Source organism: Lissotriton helveticus, chromosome 3_1 (genome assembly GCF_964261635.1).
Source record: "Lissotriton helveticus chromosome 3_1, aLisHel1.1, whole genome shotgun sequence".
In the NCBI taxonomy this organism is placed as follows: domain Eukaryota; kingdom Metazoa; phylum Chordata; class Amphibia; order Caudata; family Salamandridae; genus Lissotriton; species Lissotriton helveticus.
Window position 1 is genome coordinate 809,439,037 of NC_136061.1, and position 23,275 is coordinate 809,462,311.

Here is a 23,275-nt window from a genome sequence, read left to right on the forward strand (position 1 = left end):
AGAGTGGAGCTCAGAACCTTGCAGAGACCTAAGGTGGAAGGGGGGTTGGCGGCGCCTGACTTTGAGAAGTACTATTTGGCTGCACAGCTGCAGACCTATACCCAGGAGATGGCGCGTGAGTTTCGGGGTCCGGAGGAGACACGGGGTACTGGCATACCCAGACACGTCTTGGCATATATTGCGTTACAACAGAAACTCGATCTGAGGGACCTCACTTTGGAGGAACGCACCATACGCTTGTGTTGGAACAGAACGCATCGTAAAATAGGGAGTCCGAGACCTTATGCCTCGGAGATCCCGCTGGGAGTGCTCACTGCTCTACCCCATGGTGGAGACTTGTCACGTCTAGGAGAATGGGAAGCAATGGGCATACAGACCGTGGGTGATCTTTACGAGGACGGGACGTTGATGCCCTTCCAGGCGCTTCTGGACCGCTATGATGTCCCTAGAGGCGATTTTTTTTTACTCCATGCGGCGGTCACAAGGGCACTCCAAGCGCATTGGAAGATGGGCCAGGAGGAACCGCTGGTATCGAAGGCGTGCCAATACGTCATGATGTCTGCGGGAACGGTAAAAGCAGTCTCATGTTTATACTCCAGAATGGTGGAGGATAGGCTGACCCCCTTGACGAACCTCAGAACCAGATGGGAAGTGGACATAGGAAAGGAAATCCCAGAGGCCACGTGGGCCCAGCTGGTGCAGCGAGCCTGGAGGGGCACACGTAATGCCCGATTCCAACTAGTCCACTTCTACATTCTACATCGCGCCTATTTGACACCGGAGAAACTACAGAAATACTTCGATCTAGAGACGGCGGCCTGCCCTAGATGCAGGACGGACGGAGCGGACCTGCTTCATATGCTGTGGTCCTGCTCTATACTGACTTCCTACTGGTTGTTTGTGGGAGAAACACTAGCTGAAGTGACGGGCAGATCGTTGCAGATAGATGCAGCTGTAGTGATCCTACATTGGTTCCCGCATACCCCCAAACATAAGATTACTAATAAGTTTATAGATTTAGGGCTACTTCTGGCCAAACGAGAAATCACCAGACACTGGAAGGCGCGAGTTGGTCCTACAGGAGATAAATGGCGTAATGAACTTCTCAAGTGGGCGGGGAGTGAAAGCACGTTGCGATACCAACAGGCGAGGAGGCGACGAGATGAGAAAGCCCTAGAGACGGCGCAGGCATGGGAGACGCTGGTGCAGGCCCTGCGCGACCACAACACACATACTGACTCTGAAAGTACGGACGGAGAGCGGCCTGGATCCCGCTAACGGATTACTAGTGGGGGGTCCCCCGAAGAAGAACTAAGTCTCTTACAATATTCTGATAAACCACACGATTCTCTGCCAATGACGAGAGGGGAGGGGGGAGGGGGGACAGAGGAAAGATGCACTATCGACTTTCGTGTACACTAGAATGAGGTATTGATGTGACTGACGAATTGCTCCTCTGAGGGGAAAGGGATGTTTGGGGAAGGGAAGAGGGATGTTTTTGTTGGGTTGTTTAGAAAAGCAGAAGTGTTTCATTCTTTCTACCTACTGAACACTGCCAGAACGGAGAGTTGTTACCTGTGAACCAATGGCACACGCCGCCCGACCCCCGGGTTGTGGGCTGAATGGCCGTGTATAGAGTTGATAATTTTAACGCCCTAGTGGCTCTTCTTCTGTGTCAGGTGCCAATAATGTGCCCACACTTATTTCCTGCAATAAAAACATATTTGACAAAAAAAAAAGAACTGAAATAGAGGTGGCTCTTGCAATGACCCTGGGCCGTTCACAAGCTCCATGCTCATTCACAATGGTCCTACTGCACTTTACCCTCTGCTGCCCGGCAGACCGCATCAGCAGAGAGGAAAGCATCCACAGGCAGGCCTCATTAACCCTACCCCATCATGCTCCCTCAACTCCCTCATTGAGTATCGGCACAGACCCTTCGGTAGTACTGGCCTTCCTGCACAACCCCTCCCCACTAAGAGCATCAACAAAGAGGTCTCCGCATCCCAGGACCCTCCTGCCCACACCTCTGCTCAGACAGCATAAGCAGAGGGACCTCTGCAGTCATTGCCTCTCGTACCGAGACAAGCTCTCGGATAGCATTAGCGGAAAGGACTCAAGAGCCATGGCCTCTTCAGTCTGTGCTTCACTCTTCAGACAGAACCAGCTGAGAGACCTCAGCAGCTCAGGCCAATCCTTACGCCTCCACACCCCTTGGACAGTATTCGCAGAGAGCCCTTGGCAGACCTGTCCCTCCTGCCCACCCTTTCCTCTCAGAGAGCATCATCAACAGAGAGGCCACAGTAGCGCAGGGCTTTCCTGCCCTTCCCCCTTATTCGGACAGCCTCAGAAGAGAAGCTTAAAGAGCTGCATGCTCTTGTGCCCTCTCGCTGCGGACAGCATGAGCAGAGTAGCCTCAAAAGCCCAGCATCTCCTGCTGACAACCTACCATCAGCAGAGTTCTCTGCATCCTTGACCTCTCCTGCCAACTACTACCCTCAGACATCATCAGCAGAAAGACTTCAACAGCCCTAGTCTGCCCTGCCCCTCTTTTGGACAGCATTTGCAGAAATGCCGCAAGAGCCCCAACATCCCCAGCCCCCCCCCCACTTCGGACAGCACCAACTGGGAGACCTCAGCAGCCCAGACACGACCTACTCCCTCCACCCTACTTGAACAGCATCAACAGAGAGGCCTGGGTAGTCCTGAACCCTCTGTCCACCACGTTAAGAGCATCAACAGGAGGCCCTGACAGCTCTCGCCTCTACTACCCACACTACCGCTCGGACCGCATTAGCAGAGAGGCCTCCGCAGCTCTCGATTCCTGCTGGCATCTGACCTTGGACAGCATCAGCAGAGAGGCCTGAAGAGCACCGGCGTCTCCTGCCCCCTCCCACTCCAGACAGCACGAGATGGAAGACCACAACAGACCAGGCTCGATCTACCCCTCCCCTCCCCGCATCAACAAGGGGACAGCATCAACAAGGAGGACCCAGCAGCCCTGGCCCTTCTGCTCGCCATTTACGTTCCTATAGTGAAATGTCAACTGGAGCACCTATACACCCTAATTGGATCCAGGGCCCTAGATATTTGGAAGCAAAAGTTTTTTAACATAATGTCTTTCTGTGTAAGTGGTGTTGGACTTGTTCCAGGGTCATCCTCAAACTTTTTGCCTCTACTCCTGTTTTCTAACTCAGTTTTTGGTGCCTTTTAAGATTCTGCAAACTTTACCACTGCTCAACAGGGCTAATGTGCTTGCTCTTCTGTCTTTAAACATGGTAGAATTAGCCTAGACCCAGTTGGCGCATTTAATTTACTTGTAAATCCCTAGTAAAGTGGTACTACATATAAACCGAACCGGTAAATTAAATACTACTAGCGGGCCTGCTGCAGTCATTGTGCCACCCACTAAAGCAGTCCTTTAATCCTGCTTCAGGCCTGCTATTGGAGCCTGTGTGTGCAGTTTTAAACTGCCACTTCGACCTGGCAAATAAACATTTTGCACTGCCTAATCCTTCCTGTTTAATCCATGTAAGCCACCCCTAGGGTAGGTCCTAAGTGGCCCGTAAGGCAGGGTGCAGTGTATTTAAAAAGAACGACATACTTTCAAGTGTCCTGGTATAAATCTATTTAATTGGTTTTTCACTACTGCAAGGCCTGCCTCTCCCATAGGTTAACATTGGAGTTACCGTATTACCTTTAATATGCTGTAGCTTTCAATTGGGAGCAGGTAGACAGTTTGAGTCTGGTGTCTAAAGAATTGTAAATAAAAATCCTTTTTAATGGTAAAGTCACATTTTTAGACACAATTCTGAAAATGCCACTTTTTAGATGCTTGGCATTTTCTTTTCCTAACCATTTGGTGCTTGCAGTCTGTTTCTGGGTCACATGACTAGGTATAGCTGGTAATTGGTCTTTATGTTCTCCCAGTCAGTAAGACAAAGTGTTGGCAGGATGGGCCACTTTGAGTTAATAAGGGGGAGGAACTGTCACCTACCACACTTGCTGTCTGAGCACTATCACAACAAGTTTGTTGCTAGCCTTTTGTGACCCCAGACACGCTGGGGCCAGGACAGGGAGGAAGGGGATGCCTGACACCTCAGGTGAGTGGAAACATCCAGAAGTATCCACCACTTTACAGTAGGCACCAGGTATAAATATTGGACCCAACTCATCAATACACTTCTGGACCTATGGATTCTGCCAGGAAGGAGGATTGTTGTGTTGCTGAAAGGACTGCCACTCTTCTGGACTGCTTCCCAGAAGGATTGCTGCTCCGCTGTGTTGACCTTCTGAGCTAACCTGCTCCACTTCTCTCTTGCCAGGGTAAGAAGGACTGGACTTACATCTCTAAAGCCAGGACCCTAGAGCGACTCCAAAGGCCAGTTGGATGGCCACCTGATCAGAAACCTCAGAGACAGAACATGCTTCCAACAACCTTGAACCCAGCACCTGGACTCTGTCATCTTTGAGCCCTGCCCTCTCAAGTAGAGCCACCTCAGTCCTGGACCCTTGGAAGTGGGCCTGAAGGCGTTTGTCCAGCCCATCTGTGGATAGTGCAGAACCGACACATCGCCTCCACAGCACATCTTTGTATAACTGGTACATTACTTCTGCTGCTTGACACATTACCCTCGGAACTGATGCATCACCTCTGCTGCGTGGACATCCCTAACGCAAGGACTTTGCATCGCCCATCACAGTCCATTGAACCGCTGCTGCACAACGCATCTCCTCGCAAGGACACCATCTCGCCCATCTGAATCGCCGTAACGCATCTCCATTCAAGGACACTACACTTTTGTAGCTCCCCAGAACCACCGCTGTGCGACGCATCTCCTTGCCCTTACCACCTCTACTGCATGACTTGTCCTCAATGCGGGATTCTGCATCTCTTCATAATCAAGCTTAAGGTACTGTCTTCAGAGGGCCTAATGGGTCCCTGTAGCTAGCCCGCTTTCCATTGTGGTCGGTTGAACTTGTAATTTTGTTCGGTCCGACGCGACCATTTAACCACAGTTGGCGCTTTGTGGGCCTTTTTTTTACTGAAGTCTTTAAACTTGCATACATCTTTTACTGCTGATTGGGTTTTTTGTCATTTTGGCCTTTTTTTATTTATTAAAACTCACTCTATTTTTCTAATTCGATATCGTATTTTTCATGCTTTGTGTTCTCACTTTGTTATTGAGAGGCCAGAGGGAAGATCACAAGTTTATTTGGGGTTATCTAGTAACTTCCCCCTGACAAGAATTGTGGTTGCTGCTTGAGTAGGGGTTTCCCACCCTCCAGCAGTAACTCACTTTCTCACAAGATGTAAATATTATACCTCATACATGAATCTATGTAGGAAGCAGAACACAACATACCATGTAAATATAAAGTCATCAGTGTCTTTATCTGCTGTTATGTGACGAAGACTGGTGACCTGTGCGCTCCATGGGTAATCACGTATGTCTTGGTGGCTCCAATGTCAATAGGTGAGGGTGCTGAAGATGATTACCTCCTCCAAAACATGAAGCAACAGAATTCCACCTGAAGAAGAGCTACGGCTCGAAATGCATCGGGGACATATTTTCAACCTGCTAGCAAGATGCTAATGGATTATCATATATCTTTTCAATGTTCTTCACTTGAATGAATTTCCAGATGAAACAATGATCATATGTATTGTGCATATATAAGAGCTATTTGGTTTTTCAGTTTTTTTTTGTGGCGAGACTGGTGAGACAGCCAAATTCTGTATAAGCGAGAGGGTTAGAGGGAGCAAGCTACAACATGGGATGGGTGGGAGGGGGCAATCAACAACGCAAAGCCAATAGGTCTCCCCTACAAGAGAGCTATTAGCTTTGTCAATATTTTTAGCCATGTGCAGCATGGCTGGATGTAAAAAAAAAAAAAAACACTGTGATGCGCCCATCATAGCACTTTTTTCACTTTCACCCATGCTGCATAGTAGCTGTGCTGCTGTACAACATGCCAAAAAATATTGAGAAACCAATAGCTCTCTCGTAGGCTAGACCTGTTGACTTTGACAGTGCTTGTTGGACATACAGTCAGTCCTTCCAGAGACCCTTGCAGGCACAAATTAAAAGTGGGCTCCCAAAGCCATTGTTTGCCATGGCAGTTTGGGAGCACCCACAGATTTACACAAATGTGGCCATTCCCAAATTCTGATCTGACCCCATTCGTACCTTGGTGATCTAATCCATGTAGAATGAAGTAATTCCCCTACCAGGGGCCCTATTACATATATGGAGGACTTTACCTGTTTTGTCATTGTCCAATAAATAGGTGCACAGTGTACAAACAGTGAGACCGCCATATTACTGTGAATGTGCTGCCCCATGGCAGCCACAAACCTGTGCTGCCCTAGGAGCAGCGCATTATCAAGTGAAATACGGAGCAGCTATTTTGAAGCCACTACGTGTTTCACTATGCAGGTGGCAAACTACCTGCACTTTAAGAGGAGAGAGAGAGAGATCTACTTGCAGGCGGGTGCAGTTATGACTGCACTCGCCTGCAAGGGGATGTCTGGGGTTCCATGAGACCCCCTTTCTGCCCTCCAGAGGGCTGCCTATAGGAGGCACACAAAGCACAGTGCCATTCCTAGACATTAATATCAATTCTGATAATGGCACTCTAAACAGCTCCCTGTACACAAAACCAACGGACAAAAACAGTTTACTGAGGTTTGACCGCGCACATCCTCGCACTCTCAGAGAAAATTTACCAGTAGGACAGTTCCTACGCATTCGTAGGAATTGTTCCAACATCCAGGACTACAAAAAAGAGGCTAAGATTCTTACCCATAAACTCCAAGAGAAGAAGTACCCAACTAGAATTATTGAAAATGCTAGAAAAAGAGCTTGAAATACCCCAAGGGAATCACTCCTTGAAACTCATGAACGACCAGAACCAAAACAATTTATCTGTGTTACGACTTTCCACTTTCATCAAATGAGGTGAAGAAGATCATAAACAAAAAGTGGGACATTCTGACTTCTAATCAGTTAACATTTAAGAGACCTATGTTCTCGTTCAAAAAGAATAGGAGCCTAAGAGATGCGCTGGTACATACCAACCGCTTCCAACCAACAGCTTCCAACCTAAGATCAACATTCAACCTACCCTCTGGAATGCACAACCAGTAAGGGGACATTTCCCGTGTGGCATATGCATAGTATGCAAATTCACTGAACACACTAAGCACCTGGATCTGGGCTTACCCACTCCTTGGGAACAGAGGTCGCATACAAATTGTAATACAGAAGGAGTAATCTATCTCGTGAAATGTCCTTGCCACCTGCTATATGTATGGATGACCTCTCGCAAAATAAAGACTCGCATTTGCGAGCATAAAAGTACTATCAGGAGAGCCATCACGGCAACAAAACTGACAGCCCATTACGTGGAAAATAGTCATAAAGACACAGATCTCAAATGGACTGTTATTGAGAAAGTAAAAACCACCAACAACTTACAAAATATACTACTGGAAAAAGAACAACGGTGGGTATAACGTTTAAAAACACATGAGGTGGGATTAAACGACTCTATACCTTGGGGGTCAGCTAAGGAAATAGAAAATTATGATACAGACTATGTGGTGCGCTCATGAACAGTCGTAAGCAGTCATGTGTAAGAGACCAAAGCACAACACGTATTTTTTGACCTCTTGATCCTGGAACAACCAAGAAAAATCTTTTCCACTTTCTCTAATCTCACGTGGTACATGTAAAACTGTTCTACATTCTTCTTTTCACGTGATACGTGTACAATATATAAAGAAACTTTATCCATACTAGGCTCACCATTGTGAGAATACCATCAAGATCATCTCCGCCAACAAGAGACTCTATTGATGCTCAATAAAAATATAACTCATTCATTACAAGTCTCTGTATAGAGAACGCTAATTTGTCTTTATTTATTTTTTAAATAAGGCAAAGAATTCAGGATCACTAAGGAAAGAGCGCAGTTACATTACATTTTCTCTGTTCGGCAGCCTTTCTATTAATAAAGCACGATGTTTGTCGATTTCGGGACTTGGAACTACCTGTCCCATGATCCTTTACTTAAAAAACCGGAAACACAAGGAAAACGGCACTGAACGTCACCACGTCACTTCCGGGTCACGCATCCCAGCTTCGCGGATCCCGGAAACGAGGAGACATGACCGAAGGTTCTAAAAAGACCGGTCTCCCAGCTGCTCATTCTCGCCAAGCCGGGGACCGGGACTAACATAGGTGGAAAGGATGGGTGAGGCCTCGAACTGAGTAAGTGATCAAGATACGCTACTAACACGAACTGGGCATGTAAGGTGACCAAGCCACCCCTAAATCGTTCGCATTTATGCCTTTTTTTAAAAAAACCAAGCCATCCCACTCCTTGGGGTTACAATCTTGCGCAATAATGTTTTTTGCCACACCTCTCATTTCTTTACTATATAATTAGGACCACCACACCGCATTTCTCGGTCCTTTGAGATGCACGAAGCCTTCAAAATTTGGGTATGTGCTAAATGGCAATACTAACGTGCACATGGATGGACGTGTGCTTTGTTGATGGCACGGTATGGAAAAACTAACGTGCACGTGGTATGAATGTGTGAATGTATTGTTGATAACACGACATTATCTGTATGCTAATGTGTCCTCCTGTAATTGAGACTACTTTCACTGGTTTTTATTCACTTCTTCTAAGTATTTTATATACCGACCAGGCACTAGAATATAAGGGATGACCCAATGAGTGTGTCACTTTTGAAAGCCTGTCGCAATCACAATATGGATGACTGGCACCGAGTGGGGTTATGCACTCCACTCTTACGGCATGCAGACATAAGGTAGCATGCGTTTTTATGGATTACGCACCACAAATTAATATTATATTCACAAAGTGTATATAATTATGTTTCTTTGTAATTTTTTCTGCCCAACAGATGGAGCCTGGCAATACAGAGATATATTAACATTCACAAGGAGAAGCTACTCTTCCCTTGATACACAAATCGGATAGGGACCTCCGTCCTTTAATTCCCTACACATAGAGGGGGATTCTACGATTGCCTTGAAGAAAGTCCTGGACCTTTACGGCCCTCGTGGACTGAAACATATCGGCACTGGCACTAGGGTCTTAGGAGCATCGAAGCCCAAAAAGACCAGTTTTTTAGAATTTTTAATAACCCGATCTGACCCAAGAATAAAGGGAAACCAGGGGTCAGATTTAGGTTTCTTATCTTTAAGTCCCCCTTCCTTCATCTATCCAAAGAGCTACCCAACACTGTGGTTGAGCCCACCTCGACTTTTAGGGGTCGGGTGACCCGATGATGAAGCATGACACCACTAGGGTGTGTTTAGGGTAACTAATAAGAACTAGTTTTCTTCCCTTGGACAACACGGACATGATTAGCATGATCCTCATTCCCTAAGTGGTTGTGTGCACAATCCTTACCACTACAGATGTTTATTTATCCTTACAGCACACACTATCTGACAATTTGTCTTAATAGAGTGTGATTGGAGTATCTTTTGTGAAATATATTTCTTAGGGAGGACATAAGCCGGTCTTCTTCCTCTCAAAACCCCCCTGACCACTGGTGAATTTACTAGCGCTCTTTTGTGTTAATGGCACACAAAGCACGCCATCTTTTTGTGGCACACTTTCACTGCTCCTCCTAAAAACATGTTTTCCTCTGCGCCTGTGTCCATAATACCAATATTAAACAACAATGGTCCGAGACCTCTATATTTCCAACCAAATTGAATTGATCAATCAAGATTCACAAGTAAGGAGCATGTACCCATTAATCAGCTCCACTCAATTAATGATAAACACATGAATAAGGCAACAGCATCCATTTCAGAAACAGTACAACATTTTTAATCTATTGTATCCATTTCAATCAGGAATATAAAAGTCAAACTTAAATTTGCAAATCAATACAAAAATATATACATTGCCCTAATAAGGCAACAGCATCCATTTCAGAAACTGTACAAAATTTGCAATCTATTGTATCAATTTCAATCAGGAATATAAAATTCAAACTTAAATTTGCAAATCAATACAAAAATATATACATTGCCCTTTTAATAAGGCAACAGCATCCATTTCAGAAACAGTACACATTTTTTAATCTATTGTATCAATTTCAATCAGGAATATAAAATTCAAACTTAAATTTGCAAATCAATACAAAAATATATACATTGCCCTTATAATAAGGCAACAGCATCCATTTCAGAAACAGTACAACATTTTTAATCTATTGTATCCATTTCAATCAGGAATATAAAAGTCAAACTTAAATTTGCAAATCAATACAAAAATATATACATTGCCCTAATAAGGCAACAGCATCCATTTCAGAAACTGTACAAAATTTGCAATCTATTGTATCAATTTCAATCAGGAATATAAAATTCAAACTTAAATTTGCAAATCAATACAAAAATATATACATTGCCCTTTTAATAAGGCAACAGCATCCATTTCAGAAACAGTACACATTTTTTAATCTATTGTATCAATTTCAATCAGGAATATAAAATTCAAACTTAAATTTGCAAATCAATACAAAAATATATACATTGCCCTTTTAATAAGGCAACAGCATCCATTTCAGAAACAGTACAAATTTTTTAATCTATTGTATCAATTTCAATCAGGAATTGAAATACATTGTCCATAATACAGCCGTGCCTAAAAGTGGCAATGCCATTCCCTGATTTGCAGGGAACCACGTCGCTATGCAAATGAGGGAACACCCTCTAATCATAGTGCTGCCACTACATGTGCGCCAGTGCTATCTGTGTTACGGAAAGGCTGCACAAGCTTCTATGGCCTCTTCTGTAATACCAAAGTGCCCTCGGTGGGTCTGCAAGGGAAATTGATCAACCCCGAATTGCTGATAGGGAAGAGCTTTTTAAAGTTTAAATTTTAAAGTGTCTGTGAGTACGCCGACATTTTTTAACACACACCTTAGCGCGTGTGTAGGTACCACATTGGTTTTTCACGTGGCCACATTCACCTTTTGCCTCTCACTTATCACGTTTCTGGTCCTGAAGAAAGCCCCGTTAATCACACAGCGGGGGCTGAAACATGTAGACTGCCACACATAAGCCAATTTATAGGTAATTAATCCTTAACCGTTGCACCACACATATTTTAAATATATCCTGAGCCGCCATAATTGGAATTAAAGGCAAGGATTCTCAGAGGTATTTTTAACTGTAGAATATCACATCACACTTACGCACCAACACCAGCTCCGCTGTAATCAGGCGTCGTAGCACAAGCAGGGGGCACTCGGCAACCCGGTTGGGACCCCGATGATGAAGCATGACACCAACTAGGTTGGTGTGTGAGGGGTCTTTTAACAAAACCCAATGGGTCCAAGCTCATGCCACAAACAGTGACTAAAGTAATTACATGCACATAGTGGGCCCGTCCACATTGTTTAAGTTTAAGACTCTCTTTAGGACAGTAGGATCCTCCCCCCCCCCCCCCCTGTTTGGGCAAATCAGCATTGGCCGAAGGGAGATGCGAAATGGCCAGACCTCCTCGTTAAAGTGTTTGCTTGTTTCTATGGCAGTTGACAGAAGCCTATCCCTTAGAGATGCAGGGGCAGCAGCATGATGGTGCACCAATTTGGCAAAGGCAGTGGTGCCAGCAGGGGCTACAGCTAAAACTAAATACACAAATTCATAACTGTCCCCCGCTCGTATTGCGGCCCACCTCACGAGTAACTTAACTTCCTGTCTCCTCCCTTGCCAAATGCATACACTGTTTGTTGCTGTCGTGAAGCCATGTCACATGAATGCAGCTGCAGCAGTGCATGCAACAGCCAACTAACGAGTCGCAGATGAGCCCCCCTGGCCACCTGCCCATAGCCTGCCTGCATAATGTAACTTGAGTACCGTGTCAGTCACACTGCCTGTCTCTACCACAGCAGCGCCAGTCTGGCCAGTGCGCGGTCTGCGCGCCCGCTGCTTGTTCACTGCTACTTAACTTACTCTAGTCCGACGCTTACACTGCCAAGACTGCAACGCTATAATACGTCCCTTTGCATTTTAGTGTGGTGACGCGCACCTCCACACTAAAATGTGTTAGTCTAACACCTGATGCGTGGTACTTGGCATGGCTGATTCAATTAGATAATAAGGAAAGGAGTACAAACGGCATTGTTTGTTTCTTGATGGGCGTATCCCTCCTTGCTGCTTATGAGCAGGTCACACTGCCTGCTATAGCAAATGAGTTGGTCTGTACTTTGCAAAGAAAGTAGGTCATTTCATATCAGAATTTTGGTGTGTGATTGTGTGAATGTTATTTATTACAGATGATTAAAGAAGTATATCATTTTCTTAATTTGACTGTTCTATTTCTGGCAGTATTTAGAAAGTAGCATGGTGAGATGGCGCACTGTGGACGGATGGCAGCTAAGACAATGTTCAGCATAATGACTGCAAAATTATGCGGAACATTTTTCTTTGATTTTGAAACTCCGCTAGTCGAGTTTGTCGTTTTCCCAACCTTGGTACTAACACGACACATTAAGATTGCATCATTGTGGAAATGGAGCTGTTGCACTAAAAAATAAGTGTCTGTTTTGATTCTGTAATGTGTACTGATGCGTTTGTTACATTTTTCTTGTTGATGCACAGAATGCTTTGATATAATTCCCCTTTGATTGAAGAGCAGCGATTTGGGCTTTATGACGTCAGTCCTGTATATCCCGGAGGCCTTCAGCCATGTTTTGGCAGAATTTGAATCTCTTGATCCTTTACTTTCTGCACTCCGTTTGGACTCCCAGCGACTGAAGGTAACTTGGAAACCCATGGGTGTACTGTTTTACAGTAGTGTGTTAAAAATGTTACCGTCATTTATAATGCAAAAGTAACACTGCTTTGAAGCAGCTTATTACGACACTATAAATAGACCCAAAACTGCGAACAGGAAAATGTCCCGCTGTTGCTTACCTCCAGATCCTGTGTTGTGTGTGAATGTTTACCACTGTGTCATGTGCATGTCTGCTAATCTTCACCATATTATACAGCAGCTAGCACTCACAGACACCACTCAAATCCATGTCTGCAATTTGGTGACTCAATGACACTGAAATAGGGAACAAATCCACTCTGGGCTAATAGATGCACTGACACTGGGAGTACATTAAACACTGGGGCTAGTAAGTACACAGACAATGGGTAAGTGAGTGGACGGGCAATGTGAGTGGAAATGCACATACACTGTGGCAGTGTAGACATGTGCAGTGTATGCATTGACGTTGTCACTGGGCCAGGAATATAATAGCATGTGACCAGGAAATATGTGGGCATTGTGACATTGGTACTTGAATTATGGGACCAGGTGACAGGTACATAGGATAAGTTGGCATGTACAAGAGACTAAGAGATACCAGGAATATTCAAAACAGGGCCAACAGTACCCTTACACTAGTACAGGGAGATGTGTTCCTAGAGTCAAGCAATACACTGATCTTTATAGAGAATACATTGCCACTAGAAGTAGGACTGGACTGACTGTGCCAGGGAACGTACTGGAGATCAGGGACGAATACACATTCAGTGGGACAGAAAGAACTTGCACCTCGACAGTGAGACCTAGGAATTTGGGCACTACTAATACCCCAATATACTTAATGAAAAATAGACGTGACTGTAATTGAGACACAGAAACCTTGGCAACATGCATTGAGGCATGGTGTCACACACATGACGACACAGAGACCTACACATGGAAATAGTCAGGGAATAAGTGGTCTGGTAGTACACCAACATCCACTGGAATACAAATAAAGTGATACTGCAACCTAGACACTGGGAAATGCAATACACACCCACTGACCTAGAAAACACAAAGACAATGGGTCAGGGTCTATATTACATTGGACAGAGGACATGTACTCTGGGGCAGGCATGCACAGACATTGACATGCAGAAACCTACCCATGAGACGGTATGTGCTAGCATAGGAACAGGCTTACTGACACAGGGAATGCACCAAGACTGGGAGCCTCATAAATTTAGACCGATAGAAAATTCACATTGGTACAAAGAGTACATTAGCACTAGGTAAGGGATGCTCAAACCTGAGGTTGAGGATTGCACTAATATTGGGACAGATACATTGGCGAGTGTCTTCTGAAAGTAAGATAGAAAAAACACATGGACAACTAATAGGCAGGCACTGTAACTGTGAATACAGTGAAACCCTGATGGGAACTGTTAGAAATGGGATCCCCGGCTGGCCAGGGCTTGAGCCAAAGTCAGTCCGAGACGACCCTTCCAACGTCAGGGAAAGGGAGTTACACGCCAAGATAACCCCTGCTCACTCCCTTGGCAACGTAGCACGAGCAGTAAGGCTTAACTCGGAGGCAATGTGAGTTAAGTGTTTGCGCATGCACCCCCAGCAACAACACCCAAGGCTCACCACAAATGAAACTCCACACAAGGTTATGTATAAAAATAGCCTTTGTATTACACCAAAACACATGAGATAAAAACACACACTTTAAAATGTGCGACCGGCACGGGCAAAATTTACAGGGGATATGTACAAGACAGGGCCACCTGGACCACTGTCAGGAATCAGCACTTTTAGAACTAGAAATACTGTTAGAAATAGCACGTTGTAGATCATAGAAGAATAATCACTTTAGAACCCAACCAGCAACTACTGGTACCAGGTAAGTACCACCTACGCCACCCTAACCACCTTAGGAGAATATTACGCAGGGAACCAGGGCCTCACTAGCAACACCTGTACTAGGAGAAAACAACCACCTAAGTATCACCATACATTTAGGGGTATAGGCATAGGAACATTACACATGATGCATCAGAACATTCAGAGGTGCAGGGAAGGAAAACACATGATGCATAACCATACATTCAGCGGTGTAAGAACAAGGCACATGACGCATCAAAACACATTCAGAGGTGCAGGAGAACACAATTGCGCAGAAATTACATTAGTCACCACCTGTGACTGTACCCAGGCCAACTGGCCTTGTTGGGGCTAGGACGCCCTGTGTCCCAAAGTCAGGGGCCTAAACGTGGCAGCTGCCCACTAAGTGCTGGGCAGCTGTGAAGACCAGGATGGGGCCAACGTGGGAGCCTTGCAGGCTCTAACCAACTGACTCGTGTCCCCCAAGAGCCTAGTGGCTCTAAATAAACAGACTGGCACTCAAGATCCTCTGGGCTCTAAAACAACTGTGGTCTGGAGCCTCTCGGGGCTCGAAGAACAAATGGGGCGCCGTGAGCCTTTCTGGGCTCTAATGAAACAAATATGTGGGCGTGGAGCCTCGTGAGCTCGAGAACGGAAATGCCTGCCAAGCGCCTCTCTGGCTCTCAAAATAACTTGCCCCCACGAGCCTCTCTGGGCCCGCAACCAAATATGGCCGGTCGTTGGAGTCCCTCGTGGACTCGGAGCAACTATGCATGTTGGAGCGGCCCGCTGCCTTTCGGGGCCGCTCTGTCACCCCCGGAATGCCTGGAGCCTCTCGGGGCTCTAAGAACAATGGGGGCCGCCCGGGAGAACCAACAGGGCCCACCCGCTCTCACCGGCTCACTTGCTCCGGACTTCGCTGGAGGCGGGTGGGGCTCCGCTACGGTCTCCCGGCTCCTCTGCTACTCCGGGGCTCTCCCTCATAGCACGGGGGCCTCGCGGTAATTGCCGACCAGACTCCTCTTCCTCTGGTGCGGCGGGCGGGGCTGCCAATCCTACGCAGCCCTTCCGACGAGCCTCCTGCCTCGGGGGCGTTCACACCAATCACAGCGCGGCCCGGGGTCGCGGCTGCGGCCAATAGCAGCGCGGCCCTGGGGTGGGGAGGCGGGACAGCGCCTCACGGAGAATCCACAGGCCGGCGGCGGTGATTCTTCTGGATAACTGGGGAGTGGGCTCCCTCGAATTAAATAATAAAACTAGCGGCAAGGTCCCGGGCAGCACCTGCCAGGGGATTGAAAATCTCGGCCAATCCGGGTCAAATGCCGGGTGGGTACCGGCTGAGAACAAGGGAAGCGCTGGTGACAAAATAAAGCGCTCCCAAGCGCTAGGGGCAAGAATCAAGTGCTCCCAGCGCTATAAGCAAAATAAAGCTCCAGCAAAGTTCTGGAGGCAGGCAGGGGGGCAAGGCTGGGCCCAGAGCCAGCTCACTGGGCCTCCAGGCAGGGAGGCAGTCCAAGTGGCGGTCCTCCTGGCGCCCAGCAGCAGCAGCAGCCCCCCTCAGATAGGATCCTGGAAGAGAACAAATTGCAAGGGGACACAGCCCCTTTTTATACATTAGAATCCTTTGTCTCCGGGTGCAGGGTGGGGGAGAAACCAGTTGCAGCTGGTTTTGGAGTAATTTGTTTTCCACAACCTCCCTTTCCATTCACCAGGCAGGCTAGGGTCATCAGTCGCACCACAGGGGGCGGAGCCAGCATTGTGTGGGGAAAGCCCAGCCCTATTCAGGACCCAGGTGCACCACTCCCTCACATCACACATGCTAATCTCAACACTCACCACCGGGCAGACCCATCATGACTCATGGAGCCTGGCACCCCAGCCAGCTCCAGCCAATCACACGCCAGCACATTCACTGCACCGACAGGCACACTTCTAGAAGTGGCACTTCCACACTAGACCCATACACACCGCATGCATCATTGCGCAGCATTTAATCCCATGAGTCCGCACATACCAGACTCGAGACTGCACACCCCACGCATCAGGAACTACCAGGGACACATACATTCCCCATGCATTCCTATGGGAGGGCAGGCCCATCTCACCACATGCACTCAGAGTGCGCATGCACTTTCCACTGGGACACAGTGAAAGTGCGCAGAAACCAAAAATCACCATCACCAGGTCACCATTAAAATCAAAAAGTTTAGGGGTGAACCTGCCAGAAGGGCCAAGTCCAACAGGAACACCCTGGAACTTTGATGCAAGTACTGGGGCAATGAATGTACAGACACGTAATAATTTAATGCTTAGAGAACACACTAATATTAGGACAATAAAAATGCAGTGGCTCTAGAATAGAGCATGCACTATGTCCAGACTTGAACACCTGAATTCTAAGGCAATGAGATAGGGGCATCCATTGATCATGGAGACCATGATATTTGCAGAGCCCCTAAATCGTAGAATATCTCACACACTGAGACAGTGAGTCACTGCCACAGAGAGGCAAACACAGAAATTAGGACAGCCATACATTGAAAATAGGACTGGGAGCTATGGACTTGCTCACTGTCACAGGAGGACACACTGATCTACACACAGGTGGTAAAGACAAAGCCTTATACACATTAATCATAATAGAATAACCACTGACCACATTCACACTGGTCTGGTCGAAGACTGCAAAGAACACGTTTACATAGATTTCAGGGCTTCATACTTTTGTGCTGTAGGCCCTTTTTCCAGCAGACAAACCATGGAATGCCAAAAATCCTCCATTGGCTGCTTCTCTCCTGTCTTCAGTACTGAGTTGAAGAAACAAAACTGACTAATACCACCCAGTCATAGGAAGGTACTCCACTTGGATTGAGGTAAGATTTGCAGTGTATCTCTATGTCAGTACTTACAAACTCGCATATGGAAACTACACAGCGAGTATTTGTGATGTGTGACCAGAGGGGTGGAATGTATGCCTCCTTTTGCCTCAAAATCACTTCCACCTTGTTTTTACCATACCTGTGTGGCCTACTAGATGAGATAATAGATCAGCAATTATTCAGACTTAAGTGATTTTGTTATAAATACCCTTTCTCCACAACTGCCATGCCTTCCTTGCCTTGGGTGATACCTGCAACAGTTTTGAACACTCAGTGAATGCAACAAAGTTCTTGCATGTCATTGGACATCTGCTGCCACTAGAGCTTGATAGGCCTTCACTCTCTTGAAAGGAGTTAATCCCTTCTAGACATGACAAGCCATTCCTGCACTAGGCAGTGTGATTGCAGGGGACATTGTCATTCAGCGCTTACAATGTCTATAATGCTATCCTCGAATGGTAGCTTTATTCTGATGGGAAAATCATTGGGACTTGTTAAAGGGTATGCATGCCCCATCTTGCAGGTGATGTATGTCTTAAATGGTTGTTCTTTTAGGAAAACTTCTTTTCACTCAGAACTGGGTGTTTAAATAACATCACAGTCTTCCGAATAATGGTCAACCGAGGTATCTTTGACCATTGTAAGATCTATTGAGTCATGTGAACATGCACTAAAAGCTGTCCAGCATTTGAGATGTATGTATATAAACAAAGTTGTTAACTGTACTAACAACTTATAAGCAATATTGTATCCAGGCTTGAAAAATCTTGAAACCTACCTGTACTGCAAGTCTAATGACTTAGGTTATGTACTCGACCTAAGAGTCATGCATGAGACCAGTGAGCTAGAAATAGCAGCCCTTTATCTAGTATTCATAATTTTCTCTATCGTTCCCTCTTGTTCTCTCTGTTTATCTTTCTCTCAGGCTGTTTATCGTAGTCCCTATATTTAGTTGCTGAATTATACTTTCGTAATTTTTCTCAAGTTGAATCTTTTTAAAAAGCTACTTACAATAATAGCCTATATTTTAAAATACATTAAAAGAATAATCCATACAAAGAAGATCCCTTTACCTCTGCTAGTTTAATTTAATCAGCAAAATCTTTTTTCCCCCAAGCTGCTCCAATAAACATTACAAACTGCAATTATTACATGTCTAAATCATTATACAGCCAGGTAGTGACTAGGCTCTTCCATCAGTGAGCCAATCTAGAAGAGGGTATCTTTTAGACTCAGGCCAGCTTGGCGCACAAGCTATTTATCCCATTACGAAACACGAGTCCGGTACAACTTTGGGGACGGGGATGAGTTTTCCTTACTTATTACCCCAGTTCTTTTATCTCTGACCATTTTCATTGTTTAAGGGGATTTCAGGCTGTTGCATTATTACTTTTAGATGGCTTGAACAATTTGTCGTTTATTTACGTGCTGAAAATTGAGGTGGAGATCCCACTGTTGGTATTCATAAGGAGTACCTCCACTCTCGCCAGGATCCTTATTCTGTGTCCTTACTCGCTGAATTTTGTGTCATTGATTTTGAAGGCACTGGCTAATGACTAGCTGAGTTTGTCTCAAGACAGAGTTGAAATTATACAGATAGGAGATGCAAATTCTCTACCTAAAACGAAGAAAACCGAGTTTCACTGCCTACAGCAAACACAAAAGCATGCAATTTGCCATACCTTGCAAAAGACCAATACAGTGTCTATACAGGTTAAGAAACTTGCCTGATTTGTAAACGTGGGTCACATTTTTTCGCTACCTGGTTTACTAATCGGGACCACTTTAATTTTGGTACTGGGGACTATTTTTTCTCGCAGTCCGAACCTGGTCACACAGTTGTAGGTGCTGGCTAAAGTATGTACTCGCTGGCAGTAACATTGGTACGCAACTACTACTAGCAAATATGTGGGAACGAATTTGTGTTAGTGATATGTGGGTTATACGGAAAAACAAAAAGGTTCTTCTGCTTCCACAAATGTTTAGATAGCACTAGTATAAGGGCCCTGTCGCGATGTTTTTAACAGGCAACATTGAGGTAAGCGTTTATGCAGATATGTTTATAGTTGTTATCTGATTATAGTTTGTCCTGATGTAAGGGCCCTCCTGACACTTGTATAATTGGCTTTTGCATTTCTGAGGGTCGTAAAGCAATAGTTCTGTAGCAGACACAGATTTAAGCTCCTAGCCCGGATGTGGTTTGGTTATCATTCCCGTGTATATTCTAGTAGTTGCTTTTTGACTACCATTCTTAAAGGGAAGTTAACACAGGTGCTCTGGTAGTCCAGTGTGTGGGCGGGCAGACTAGTAGACTGTCGATGTTGATATGGTGGTGCAGGTTGCAGACGTAGGCTTAATAAGGTCCAATGGCTGGTGCACACAGGTCAGACCACCCCAGACGGTGACGCTGGGATGCGTTGCTTCCTCTGGCGGCCAGCGGGGACTCTTACCTGCGATTCATGGGCCGGACCCGCACTGCCACCTCCACCGATGCCATGGCTGCTCATCCCGGGTGGCCGCCACCAGCTGCTGTTTACCTGCAGTTGCCTCGAAAGACTCCTCCTGCCGCCGCCGGGAATCCCTGAGTCCCGACACCTCCTGATTTCCCTCGGCTCCGCCCCCGGTGCCCAGGAGGCGTTGCTCCCAGTAAAACTGCAGGGTGCGGCAACTACAACCAGTTACACGAAGGCCCAAGCCCCGCCCCTCAAGACTTGTCCCGCCCTGCAATGGCCCCACCTTTTCATTCAAGCCACGCCTTTTAAATACACCGCGCCCCCTATTTCCATAATACCAGTAAATTTCATCTACATTTTATAATTTCTCTTCCCTTTAGGGCCCTACCCCTTTGCCTTCTACGCCGCTCATTAGCTTGGGGGCCCCGCCTCCTTCTAGCCGCCCAGGCCGCCATGTGCCCGCCTGTCAGTGGTAGGAGGACGGAGTCCAGTTCAGGACAAAGTACTGGAGTACAGGAGGAGCAGGAGATGCTCCCAGCAGAGAGAGGTGACAGAGAGTGAGGCATTTCGCGCTACAGATTTAAAAGTCTGCAATCTGCAGGGCTGCTATCGGCAGCTGCACAGAATTCACCAGAGGTGCCCCTGAAAGAACAAGTCTGCCTGGAGCGTGCCATGCAAGAGATGCGGGAGGGCAGGAGCGTGACGCTGTGAGCGTGCACGTTGGCGTTCCCTGCGGTTCGCGCGTTCACAGACCGGTGTCTGCTCGTGCACCGGTCTGTACCACTTGGGGAGGCCTTCACAACGAGAATAAGGCTCGCTAGCGGCAGCGCTTCGCGCTGCAACGCCAGGCGAGCCCTAAAAAGCAGATGTATTCAGTGATTAAATTCAACTCTGAACATTTTCATTCCATCATACCTGCACTTCTGATTGCTATAGTCAGCAGGGTTGCCTCCAGGACAGCAGAGAAGCATCGCCCCTCCCATGTGAGTGCAGGAAACATGAAAACTGACATACTCTAACCTGAGCTATCTTAGACAGCTGGGTGGAGAGAAAGTACAGGCCCCCAGTGCTTGAATGAAGAAACAAGCATTGGAAATGCAATAGGTCTCACATTAGAAAAGTTGTAGTTATTGGTCTTGTAAATGACATTTTTTATTTATTTGTTTGTTTTTAAAATAGCTAAATTGATGGCTTTGTCATTTACAATGCCAATAGTTATAACTTTCGCGAATGTGACACCTATAGCATTTGGAATGCAACATATTTTGTATTTATGTCACTTAGATGGCAGCTCTGGTCGTTAGGCCACATCTATAGAGAGCAGGAGAGTGCAGCAGGGGAGAGAAGCACAGCAATGCAATAGGTCTCGCATTAGGAAAGTTTGAGCTATTGGTATTGTAAAGGACACATTTTTTATTTATGTGCTTGTTTTAAAAATAGCGAAATTAATAGCTTTGTTATTTACAATGCCAATAGTTTTATCTTTCGCAAATGTGACACCTATTGTAACACAATATGTGTTGTGAGGGTGAGTGAGGGTGAGGGGTTGAGGGTGAGTGAGGGGTTGAGGGTGAGTGAGGGTGAGGGTGAGTGAGGGTGAGTGAGGGTGAGGGGGTGGGGGTGAGGTTGAGAGGGTGAGGGGTTGAGGGTGAGTGAGGGTGAGGGTGGGTGAGGGTGAGTGAGTGAGAGTGAGGGTGAGGGTGAGTGAGGGTGAGGGTGAGTGAGGGTGAGGGGTTGAGGGTGAGTGAGGGTGAGTGAGGGGTTGAGGGTGAGGGGTTGAGAGTGAGTGAGGGGTTGAGGGTGATTGAGGGTGAGGGGTTGAGGGAGGGTGAGGTTGAGGGTGAGTGAGGGTGAGAGGGTGAGTGAGGGTGAATGAGGGTGAGGGTGAGTGAGGGGTTGAGGGTGAGTGAGGTTGAGGGTGAGTGAGGGAGGGTGAGGGGTTGAGGGTGAGTGAGGGTGAGTGAGGGTGAGGGGTTGAGGGTGAGTGAGGGGTTGAGGTTGAGGGGGTGAGGGTGAGTGAGGGTGAGGGGTTGAGGGTGAGGGGTTGAGGGTGAGTGAGGGTGAGGGGTTGAGGGTGAGTGAGGGTGAGGGGTTGAGGGTGAGTGAGGGTGAGGGGTTGAGGGTGAGTGAGGAAGTGAGGGTGAGTGAGGGTGAGGGGTTGAGGGTGAGTGAGGGTGAGGGGTTGAGGGTGAGTGAGGGTGGGTGAGGGTGAGGGGTTGAGGGTGAGTGAGGGTGAGTGAGGGTGAGGGGTTGAGGGTGAGTGAGGGTGAGGGTGAGTGAGGGTGAGTGAGGGTGAGTGAGGGTGAGTGAGGGTTGAGGGTGAGTGAGGGTGAGGGGTTGAGGGTGAGTGAGGGTGAGGGTTGAGGGTGAGTGAGGGTGAGTGAGGCTGAGGGGTTGAGGGTGGGTGAGGGTGAGTGAGGGTGAGGGGTTGAGGGTGAGGGGTTGAGGGTGAGGGTGAGTGAGGGTGAGGGTGAGTGAGGGTGAGGGGTTGAGGGTGAGTGAGGGGGAGGGGTTGAGGGTGAGTGAGAGTGAGGGTGAGTGAGGGGGTGAGGGTGAGGGGGTGAGGGGTTGAGGGTGAGGGGTTGAGGGTGAGTGAGGGTGAGGGGTTGAGGGTGAGTGAGGGTGAGGGGTTGAGGGTGAGTGAGGGTGAGGGTGAGTGAGGGTGAGTGAGGGTGAGGGGTTGAGGGTGAGTGAGGGTGAGGGGTTGAGGGTGAGTGAGAGTGAGGGTGAGTGAGGGGGTGAGGGTGAGGGGGTGAGGGGTTGAGGGTGAGGGGTTGAGGGTGAGTGAGGGTGAGGGGTTGAGGGTGAGTGAGGGTGAGGGGTTGAGGGTGAGTGAGGGTGAGGGGTTGAGGGTGAGTGAGGGGTTGAGGGTGAGTGAGGGTGAGGGGTTGAGGGTGAGTGAGGGTGAGTGAGGGTGAGTGAGGGGTTGAGGGTGAGTGAGGGTGAGGGGTTGAGGGTGAGTGAGGGTGAGTGAGGGTGAGTGAGGGTGAGTGAGGGTGGGTGAGGGTGGGTGAGGGGTTGCGGGTGAGTGAGGGTGAGGGTGAGTGAGGGTGAGTGAGGGGTTGAGGGTGAGGGGTTGAGGGTGAGTGAGGGTGAGGGGTTGAGGGTGAGTGAGGGTGAGGGGTTGAGGGTGAGTGAGGGGTTGAGGGTGCGTGAGGGTGCGTGAGGGTGAGTGAGGGTGAGTGAGGGTTGAGGGTGAGGGGTTGAGGGTGAGTGAGGGTGAGGGGTTGAGGGTGAGTGAGGGTGAGGGGT

General features: G+C 47.3%; 1 protein-coding gene across 2 annotated transcripts in view; it reads left to right on the forward strand.

Annotated features, from left to right (window-relative positions):
• Positions 1–23,275, forward strand: part of HPS5 (HPS5 biogenesis of lysosomal organelles complex 2 subunit 2) — a 594,029-nt gene that overhangs the window by 43,571 nt on the left and 527,183 nt on the right. For both annotated transcript variants that reach the window (XM_078681077.1, XM_078681076.1), the window contains exon 2: positions 12,666–12,823. In XM_078681077.1, coding sequence (XP_078537203.1) covers positions 12,716–12,823 — 108 coding nt within the window. In that variant the 5' untranslated portion in view covers positions 12,666–12,715. The remainder of the gene's footprint in view (positions 1–12,665; positions 12,824–23,275) is intronic.